The following is a 10,573-nucleotide window of genomic DNA, read 5'->3' on the forward strand; positions in this document are numbered from 1 at the left end:
TACAACCCTTCCTACCTTCCAAGATCTGTACTCATCCAGAGTGAGCAAAAGGGCTAGCAAAATCATTCTGGACCCCTCACACCCAGCCCACTTCCTCTTCGAACTGTTGCCATCTGGTCGGCGCTACAGAGCACGAAGTACCAAAACAGCCAGACATAGAAAAAGCTTCTTCTCTCAGGCCATCTACCTCATGAACAGTTAAATGTTCTTCCCCCCACCATGCATTAAAGCGTGCAATACTGCTATCCATACCTATATTTATTATAGATATGCTATCGCTTTAACGTATCTTTCATACATTCAATTCCCTTGTATAATCTGTATATAGAACATCTGTACTCACATTACATTGTCTATTGTGTATTGTCTTTCACATATTTATTCTAATCTCGTTTATTTTTGTTATCTGTGTCTTGTCACTTGTGATACTGTCTGTGCACTGGAAGCTTCTTTGTGTGTGTAAGCACACTTGGCAATAAAGTTCTTTTTGATTCAGATTCTGAGTGAAACATGAGGCGGCGTTGGTCCGAAGTTCGCAGATTCCTCAGGGAACAGCAGCCCATCGCCGGCTAGGATTTCTATTTCTATTTCACTATTTTGGTTAAAAGGAATAACTGAGAACTGTTTAATACACTTGAATTAAAATATTACTTTTAAATGTTGTATTTTCATTTCTAAAATGCTTAAATGATTTTAAATGTATGCAATGGTGAAAACTATGCTGCATAATTCAATTTGTCTTATATTTTTGCCCATGGTGGGTGTTTTCACTTATTAATAAATGTTCACGTTTTGATTATAACTGTTGCCTCTATTTTCGGTTAATTTTAAGCCAGCAATAGTAATTTTCAATCAGGATTTGAGTTAATTAAAACAACCCAGTGTCAGGTCGTGTGTAGGAAGGAGGCGTAGGACGACGGAATATAACAAAATGGCTTTAATAAAATCCAACAAGGGGTAAATCCAGACAGGAACACACACTAGGATAACTTTAAGAACAGACGACAACCAGGGCACTGAATCAGACTTATAAAGGGGTGCTAACGATACAAAGACAGGTGAGGGTAATTAACCAATAAAGACATAACAAGAAACGGAACAGGAAAGACCATATAAGGGCACAGAAGGGCGAAACCAACAAAACAGTCCACAGGGGTGTGACACCCAGCATGTTGGGTCAAATATTTAACTCAACTGGCTGGGTTAAAATAACCCAACTAGGTTTGTCCATATTTGACCCAGCCAAATTGGGTTGTTTTAACCCAGCGTTTTTTTAAGAGTGTAATATGAAGGGCAGGGGTTCTCAACTCTGGCTCTCGAGATCCTCTTTCCTGCAGCTCCAACTTTTTGTTAAATCATGTTAATGTGCTAAATCATGCCAGCAACATCTGTCTAATCGATCTAAACGTCCAAACTTTAAGCTTTTACGCTGCTTCAAACTTTCACAACTGCCACCTTCAAAGTTTGTTCATAACTCAACTCACCTAGTACATCATTATGCAGTCCTCTAGTGGTCTAAATAGGTGTTTTCTGTGCTGGATTTGTGTGTGTATAGGTGTTCAGGGCATTTCGTGAGGTTCTGGAGGAACAGAGGCAGATGTCTGAGAGAAGGTACAGGAATCTGCTGTTAGACGCCGTTCAGGACGCTGTTCATCTGTCCTCACAAAACCTGCAGCTCCGGGAGGAAATCCAGCAGCTCCGGAAAAGTCTCAATCCCACTCCATGATGCATCTGATCCAACACGGGTAAAACAAGATCAAATTGAGATATTTTTCACTTAATGTCCGTGGAGGGCATCAGTGACAGGCTTTTGATTAGTATGATGAGTGTGTAAAAACAAACAGGAATGTATTGCCGTTGCCTTGCATTTGTCAAGCAGTTTGTCTGTCCACACTGACAGTGAAAAAGTGAAACTAGGCAGGAAAATCTTCCAGTGTAAGGGAAAATAAAAAGTTCCATTAAAAGGTGCTCAAAAAGGTCTTAAATCAAACCGGAGTGTCTTATATTCATAAAGTCCTGGCATTAAATGTTGCACGCATTGAAAAATAAATATCTTCCACAGTATGTTTGTTTTGTTTCTCAAAACAAATATCTAAACGTCTTTAATCACAATACATTTACAAACTGAACATATGATGTCTTGTTTTCTTAGAAACTGAATGAAATAACGTGAGTTTATGCTTAAAAGAAAAGCAAACATGTCAATTCGTAACAAAAACTCTTTCCTGTTGAAACTGGTTGACTTTTCTGATCTTTCTAAAGACAAGTTTGCAGGTATGATTAACCACAATAGTCACAAAACACATCAGTGTAATCAGAGACACATCAGAGACAGTGTAAGTATTGTTAACCAATACTTACACTATTAAAATTTATCAATTGTTAAATAAAATAAACCAGAAATATAGTATAAAAATTAGATGAAAAAACACATAAAATACTTTGAATTAGGCTCATTTTTCTGAACCCACTGGCCGTTTTAATGTTTTAATCATAAACTCAACTTTTAATCAATTTCTCATAAAGTCTCACAAGACAAAAATACTGAGGAACATTCAGAAGGTACAGTAAAATATTTCCATATTTTGGTATTCTAGATTCAAAAAACGTAAAATCAATTAAGATGTAATGGAGATCATTTGAACGTTGTATTTTCAAATGTGTAAGTGTTGCTAATACAAGATATTTACATTTCAAGACACTGTTTTCCATTCAATTTATTCCTTACATTTTCACTTGGTCTTAAAAAGACTTAAGTTTACCTTCATTAAATATGCAGCCTGTAATTAGATATACATATAATATGGTAGTAAAGTGTTTGGTGCAGAAATGTGTGTTTTGCAAAATGTTTGCAGCTATTTTTATGATATGTTAGTAGCACCACAATTACTAAATAGTTCCATCTGTTACATAGAAACTACAGAACAGACATTTGAAGATTTCTATTTCAAAATGCAAAGTACTAAACATTAAAATCTGTAAATAAAGCTCTGTAAAAAACTGAAAGTACATTTTACTGGTAAAACCATTACAGATGTAAATAACTCACCAAGTTCATGCAAAGCTGAATCCAGTGTTGTAACTTTTGCTTGTTATCTGTGTGGGAACAGCAGGAAAACATGGAATGCAACTCTCAGTGTATTTACTGTACACATACATTTGTTGTTGTGAAAAACTGAGGGATTCTGGGGTGTTGTGTTGCTGGATGTAATAATGAACATAGTGGTCGTCATTTACTCCTGGAATCTGAGCTGCTGAAGAGGCAGTGGATTACGTTTGTTTTGTGAAGGGAATGCGCCTCCCGATCTACATATATCCGTCTGTGTTTGTACGAATCATTCGTGATCCACCTTCACTTACAGCAGAAGTGAGTATAAGTTTTTTTTTATGAATCTTTGTGATCGTCTTTCCTAATAATGTGCTAGTTAGCAAGTTTAGCGGCTAAATGCGGCTAAAGTAAACAGGCTCGTCTCTCCACAGAGAGAAGAGAGGGGCGGGGCGAACAGAGCTCATTTGCATTTAAAGCAGCCTCGACCAGAATGAGATGATTTTTGCAGCTGATTTTGCCAAGGTAAAAAGGGTGTTGTTTTACACAACCATTGAGAATTTTTAACCAAAGTATATTAGAGACTTTTCATTAAGACCCTAAAGAATCATATCAACTTGTGGAAAATGGGCATAATTTGTATGGGCATTATTTGTAAAATTCTGACTTTATTTTCGCAACTCTGAGATTATATCTCACAACTCTAGAGGGAAAACAACTCGTCATTCTCTCCTTTCCCCTCGGCTCAGAGTTTATATCCCACACTTCTGTTTATTTTTCCCCTCAGAATGAACTTACTAGTTTTGTTAAATCGAGTTATAAAGTCCGAATTAGGAGACATGAACTTGCATTTGTGAGGAAAAGAAGTCAGAAATGTGAGATAAAATAAAAAAATTATGTAAAAATGTTAATAGTAATAAGTTTAAATAATATTTCATGCTGTAAGTGTAGGGCTAATACAATACGCCCCCTATGAACAGTATATGTGAATATTATGTAGACCTATTGTTTAAATCAAATTTATGATTTAAAAGTAGAGTAATCATAGCAGTTTCATCCATAGTAGGTCCGTTTAAACGTCTGCGTTTGACTTCAAATGGCATCTTTGACGACAGTATTCTATCAAATTATTTGCATTCTGATTTTGCATCAAAAGGAACAAAAAAAAATTTCTCTCTCGTATCCAAAATTTTCGTATTACAAAGGTTTTTGTTTATATATGTGTGTGTACTGTGCATATTATGTATATATAAAGACAAACATACAGTATATATTTTGAAAATATTTACATGTATATATTTATATTCATATAAATTTATATTAGATATTTCTTAATATATACATGCATCAGAAAGGCAGCATTTTTCTGACTACTAACTACTAAACTAAACTTAAACATTAAAAAAAAACACTTGGCCAGGCCACTGAAAATGATCCATTTTGTTTATTTGCATAAATATGTCTTAAATATGTGTGCTGTACCATTCATTTCAACATTTAATTTGAAAATAAAACACTTCATATGAATAAAAACAATAAATCAGCAGACATTCAGTCATGAGATGACGTTCATTCACAGTAAGATGCACTTCTAGAAGGACAAAGGCAGAAGACAGATATCTGAGAGCACATGCTGACAAAATAAACGACAAGATAGAAACTTAATCATCTGTGGTTCACTACATATAGAGTGATAAAGTCATCTTTAGTGGCGTCCCATCTACCTGTAATACAGGTACACGGCCCATCCAATCAACACCACGGGAAACAGGAAGTAAGGTGTGAGCTGTATTCCCAAAATCCCCCACGACAACACGCCATTCACCAGCATAGAAGAGGAGATAACGAACAACCGCGTGATTCCCGTTCCGTGTTTCATGATGACAGACATGAGGAGCCCGTTAGCAGCCTGTCCCGCAATAATGAGCCAAACGAGAGTGGAGAAACCCTCAAAAACCCTGCTGCCCGCCGCCAGAGAGATGCGACACCAGATTGATCCCCACGCCGAAGACATACAAGAACAAGTTCTGGAGACTCAAAGGCAGACGCTGAGTTTTCAGCACCCGTTCGGTGTAAACGGCGGCCAATCCTGAGATGAAACAATAGATGAGCACCAATAACAGACCCCAGGATGTGACGTGGAGCCTGACGGCGGACCCCTCCGATGCTTCCCAATCCAAACCAGAGTAGCTGTGACAAACGCCAGCAGCCATGAGCATCCCAACGGCAAGCCACTGTCCAACCCGTAGCCGTTTTCCCAAGCAGGATGTGTAGAGCAGAGCGGTGGATGCGATTTTTAGGTTACTGAGTACTTGGAAGGAGCTGGGATCCATGTAGGCTTGCATGAACACTACTAGGTTGTTGTTGAATGCGTAGAGAAGCGCAGGAATGGCGTATGGTGCCACCATCAACGCTGATATCTTGAGGCCGGATGGATTTTCCGATGCCAAAAGAGCTGCGAAGGAAACCACCAGTTTTGTGAATTCGATCATAAGCACGCATGACGACGGGCTGAAGGGAACCCGGCCGTCAACTTTGGTGAGGGAGATGAGAGGAGCGTGGGAACCGTAAATGAGAACCAGGAGAAGCAGGAGACAAAGCCAGCGTGTTCTGTGAGGAGGTTCTGCTTCAGGTGAACCAACATTATCTATCACAATCATGATCTCCGTCTGTCAGCAACAGCTGCTTCTGAAAGTACAGGAAGAAGCACCGGGACAATCGTGATTCTTCAACGGTGCAATATGAAAGAAAATGGACATGATGCTAGAGCTGCACGATTTGAGGAAAATTATTGTATTTTATTTTATATTTTTTATTTTATTTTATTTTAGAGGTTTGCTAGTTTGTAGTGGCTGCACAATTTGGCCAAAGATTATGTGATTTTATATCCAAATGATAAAATTGCAAATAAAATTGTGTTTATTTATTTTTTTATTTTATTTTATTTCTGTGCTAGTTTGTAGGGGCTGCACAATTTGGCCAAATATTTTGTGATTCTATATCCAAATGATAAAATTGCAAATAAAATTATGTTTATTTATTTTTTTATTTTATTTTATTTCTGTGCTAGTTTGTAGGGGCTGCACAATTTGGCAAAATAATTTGTGATTCTATATCCAAATGATAAAATTGCAAATAAAATTTATAAAGTTTATTTTATTTTTTATTTTATAAGTTTGCTAGTTTTTAGGGGCTGCACAACTTGGCCAAATATTTTGTGATTATATATTCACATGATTCTAAAATAATACAAGCAACAATAAAAATGTATATTTGTACTACTACTAAATTAAAATATGAAAAAAATATTACTATTGTAATTTTATTGTAAAATAAAAATTGAGTATTCAATATTTTACAGTACAGCTGTAAATTGACAATTTTACCTAATTCTTATTATTACTACTAATTAAAAAAATAGTAAAAGAAATATTACTACTGTGATATGTGAAATAAAAAAATGTATATAAGGTAAATTATATTTTAATATAATACATTTATTTTAAAAAATTAATTGTCTGTAAAATGACAATTTGCGCTAAATGATTATTATTACTACTACTTAAAAAATTAAAAATATATTATTATTGTAATTTCACTGTTAAAATAGTATTTAAGGAGAATAATATAATATAATAACAACAAATTACAATACTAATAATTACGTCTGTCTTAATTTCTGAACACAGTGCCATGCTTTACTATATATACACAAATATCCTTTGAAATTTGATAATCGCACTATATAAGCTATATCGTGATTTTGATTTTATTTCGCTTAATTGTGCAGCCCTACATTATGCCCATTTTTCATCATAACAGTCTTCATTATTAACGTCCGAATCCACACTCACATAGACCTCAAGACACAGTTTTATCTGATTCAACAGTTTTGTTCAGGAGGGAAGGAGCTGCGATGCAATGCTGAATGACACAAAAGCAAGCTGCAGTGAAGCATGTTCTCCTCTTCAGTCTGAATTCAGCTGCTAACGAATTGTTAATCACTGGGTCCTTTCTTCAGAGAGTTCAGGAAGTCTCGTATGCTCGTCTCAATGTTAGGCACCTCATAGCTCTGAGCAGCGTAGATTCCTGTCAGGGTTCCCAAAGCCACTCCCAGGATGGCTGAGGAACGGAGTTTGGAAATCACAAACCCGGCCAGGAATCCTTTCAGGAAAGGAGACGCTAACAATGAGCCACCCTAGGAAACATAAACAGTAAAGAACAGTTTTAGCTGCTGGGAAAGAATGCAGGCATTCAGCTGTCAGTCTTAATGGATATGAAGTGCAGCATGTTTATTTTTACCACTAGGACAGGGGGTTTCGAACTGGGGTCTGGGGGTCCGTGAAAAATTTGGGGGATTTATTAAATTAAATTAAATTAAATTAAATTAAATTAAATTAAATTAAATTAAATTAAATTAAATTACATAATTTATTTTTAGGTGTTTATTTATTTATTTATTTTTACAAAATGCACTTAAGACAATTAGTATGTATTTTTTATTCACTAAATAATAAAGAATATTAATATAAAATAATAATAATAATAATAATAATAATAGTAATAATAATAATAATATGTGTAATCATTTTGCTTTCTAAAACAGATAAAAAAATAACTTTATCATTTTGATTTTTCTTTGTCTAAATATTTTTTTCTAAAATAAAAATATCTGGGGAAAAAAATGAGTTCATCTCAGATATCAAGTTAACATAATAATAATAATAATAATAATAATAATAATAATATCCAGTAAATAATTTGTTTAAGCATAATGATGATGCAAAAGCCAATTATTTAATTTTGGAGACAATTATTTAATTTTGTTGTCAAAATTCAGGGATCAGGGTTATTAGAGGTAACTAACACACAAAAAAACTTTTGTTAATTAATTTTTTTTTTTTACGCAAATATACATATTTTAGTTCATACTTATTTTAGGATACGTATTGTATTTTAAAATACTTTTTTTAGTTAATACTAATGTAAACTAAAAATTAAATATTAATAAAAACTATATAAATAAAATATGTTTTCCAAAATTATGAATTAATAATTAAATTAAATTAATAATTATTAATAAAAACTACATAGATGTAATAAAAAAAACACCACAAAAATGCCAAACACACACACACTCTAAAAATAAAAACACATGTAATCAATTAATAAAATATTACTAACAAATTTATAAAAACATAATAGTACCTTAACAATACTAAAATAACACTAGTCATTATAATATAATATAATATAATATAATACATTATAAAATATTATAATATTATATAATAATACTCACACAGTATACATTCATTTTATATTAATGTACTAAAATAATAAAAATAATTAATAAAAATGAAATTAACATTAATAAAAACTATATAAACAAAATAAATAAAACAAAAAAATGCCTAAAAACACAATAAATTGTAAAACTTTAATATTAAAATGAAAGCAGAAAATAAAAATGAAAATACAAACTAATACAAAAATATTAATAAAAAAATATATATAGATGTAATTAAAAAAAACAAAATAAACATGGCAAACACACACTCAAACTACAAATAAAAACAAAAAGAGGTAAAAGAGAAAAGAGAAACTTAATAAAATGTATAATAGTACCTTAATAATACTAAAATAAGTCACTAGTCATACTAAAACAATACATATAATATAATATAACATTATCCTCACACCGCATACATATATTTTATACTAATGTACTAAAAAAAAAAAAAAAAACATTAACAAAACTAAAAATGAAATAAACATTAATATAAACTATATAAACAAAATAAATAAAACAAATAAAGGGCAAAAAATAATAATAATAATAATAAAATAAAACATTAATAATAAAACATTAACTAATATTAAAATTAGGGCAGAAAATAAAAATTTAAATACAAACTAATTCAAAAATATTAATTAAAACTATATAAATGTAGTAAAAAAAAACAAAAGAAAAAACGCCAAACACATACACACACAAACTAAAAAAAAAAAACTGAAAAAGAGAAAATTAATAAAAACAACAGTAGTAGCCTAATAATACTAAGATTACACTAGTCATAATAATAATAAATATAAAATATAATATTATCCTCACACAGTATACATTTATTTTATACTAAATGTACTAAAATAATACAACTAATTAATAAAACTAAACATTAAATAAACACTAATTCATTAAAAATTAATAAAAACTATGTAGGTGTAATAAAAAACACCAAAATAAAAATGCCAAACATGGACACACAAAATAAAAACAGAAAAAGAAAAGAGAAAGTTAATAAAAATTAATAATAATAATAATAATAATAATAATAATAATAGAGCATCCTGACACAGTATAAATGTATAATAATTTATACTATGTATAATTTATGTAAAATTATACATAAAAACATCAGCTAAAATACAGCTACCATTGTGGTTCCTCACAAGGGAGACACATATTATTACAAAATAAAACTAAACTAATTATAAGTATAGCACCAAACTCTCTATATGAGCTCTTTAGCAACAGTTGGGACCGAATGGATCCGGATCAGTCGTGGTTCTGGTTTTGCGATACCTGTGGGATTCCAGCTTGAACCTCATTCTCCACCTTCTTCTGGATCTCCTCCAGTTGGTCTTTGAGCTGAGCCAGATCCTTCAGTCGGGTCACCGGATCCTGAAACAGAACCGACACACATCAGACCACACGAGACCACATCAGACCACCGACACATCCAGACCAACATGCTGTTATTTATAATTAGACAACACAGACAGATAAACTACAGTGATCTGTTTTACTCAATTTCAGTTCTGTCATTGAGATCGTATGTTTGTTGTTTTTTTTCTGAGAGCTGTCACATGCCAAGAGTTCAGAAACACAGCAGTGACTTACATAACTTGAATAAAGCTTCACGACAGCGTTAATTAACAAACAGCAGCTGACATTAATAGCACAGAGATGCTTAAATATACACGACATACCCGTTCTGCTCTTATTCATTAATGAATTCATTATAAAACAGCGTTGGTTTACAGACAGACAGACAGATGTCTCTCACCTTGTCCTCCGCCATACTGCACAAATGACAAACGATTCAATCTGCGCTCGACTCATCTGGTCTGAATCATGACGACTCGCTCGAACACCACAACTCACGTCTGACCGCTCGTATTTTATCTATTTTTATTATATTTAGTTAGAATTAACAATATAAGCAAAGAATAAGAGTTAATTAAAAATAAGTGTATAAACTGTAATTATAAACACATGAGCTTTTTAAAGCTTAGCGATGTAAAAGTTCTCTGAAATTTGTCAGGTACAACAGCTACAGATTAGAAATAATAGAAATCACAATATAAATGCATATTTTTTCATTTAATGTCTATTAAAGTTTTCCGGTGTTATAAATAAACGACGCTAATGTAGACGGCGATGTCATGTGATACGCGTTACTTTTCTCACCGCTCTTCACGATTGGCCAATCACGGTCGATCTTCATTACTGAACACCGCAGT

The 10,573-nt window shown here is 32.7% G+C and overlaps 3 protein-coding genes across 6 annotated transcripts in view; 1 reads left to right on the plus strand and 2 right to left on the minus strand.

Moving 5' to 3' along the window:
• si:dkey-201i24.3 (golgin subfamily A member 6-like protein 7) overlaps positions 1 to 3,934 on the plus strand; it is a 306,654-nt gene extending 302,720 nt beyond the window's left edge. For all 4 annotated transcript variants that reach the window (XM_051127694.1, XM_051127695.1, XM_051127692.1 and 1 more), the window contains one exon: positions 1,556 to 3,934. In XM_051127694.1, the coding sequence (XP_050983651.1) occupies positions 1,556 to 1,726 (171 nt within the window). In that variant the 3' untranslated portion in view covers positions 1,727 to 3,934. The remainder of the gene's footprint in view (positions 1 to 1,555) is intronic.
• Positions 3,935 to 4,471: 537 nt separating this feature from the next.
• Positions 4,472 to 7,234, minus strand: slc35a4 (solute carrier family 35 member A4). The gene is given in 3 exon segments (XM_051127689.1): positions 4,472 to 5,001; positions 5,003 to 5,734; positions 7,110 to 7,234. Coding segments are annotated over 2 exon segments (939 nt in total). The 5' UTR covers positions 5,707 to 5,734; positions 7,110 to 7,234; the 3' UTR covers positions 4,472 to 4,766.
• On the minus strand, positions 6,113 to 10,257 carry LOC127176179 (SLC35A4 upstream open reading frame protein-like). The gene is made up of 3 exons (XM_051127696.1): positions 10,117 to 10,257; positions 9,633 to 9,731; positions 6,113 to 7,244 (listed from the first exon to the last, which is right to left on the minus strand). Exons 1-3 carry the CDS (start codon positions 10,129 to 10,131, stop codon positions 7,044 to 7,046), a joined length of 315 nt encoding a protein of 104 aa, XP_050983653.1. The 5' UTR covers positions 10,132 to 10,257; the 3' UTR covers positions 6,113 to 7,043.
• Between the last annotated feature and the right edge of the window lie 316 nt (positions 10,258 to 10,573).

This window comes from Labeo rohita, chromosome 14 (assembly GCF_022985175.1).
Source record: "Labeo rohita strain BAU-BD-2019 chromosome 14, IGBB_LRoh.1.0, whole genome shotgun sequence".
Classification (NCBI taxonomy): Eukaryota; Metazoa; Chordata; class Actinopteri; order Cypriniformes; family Cyprinidae; genus Labeo; species Labeo rohita.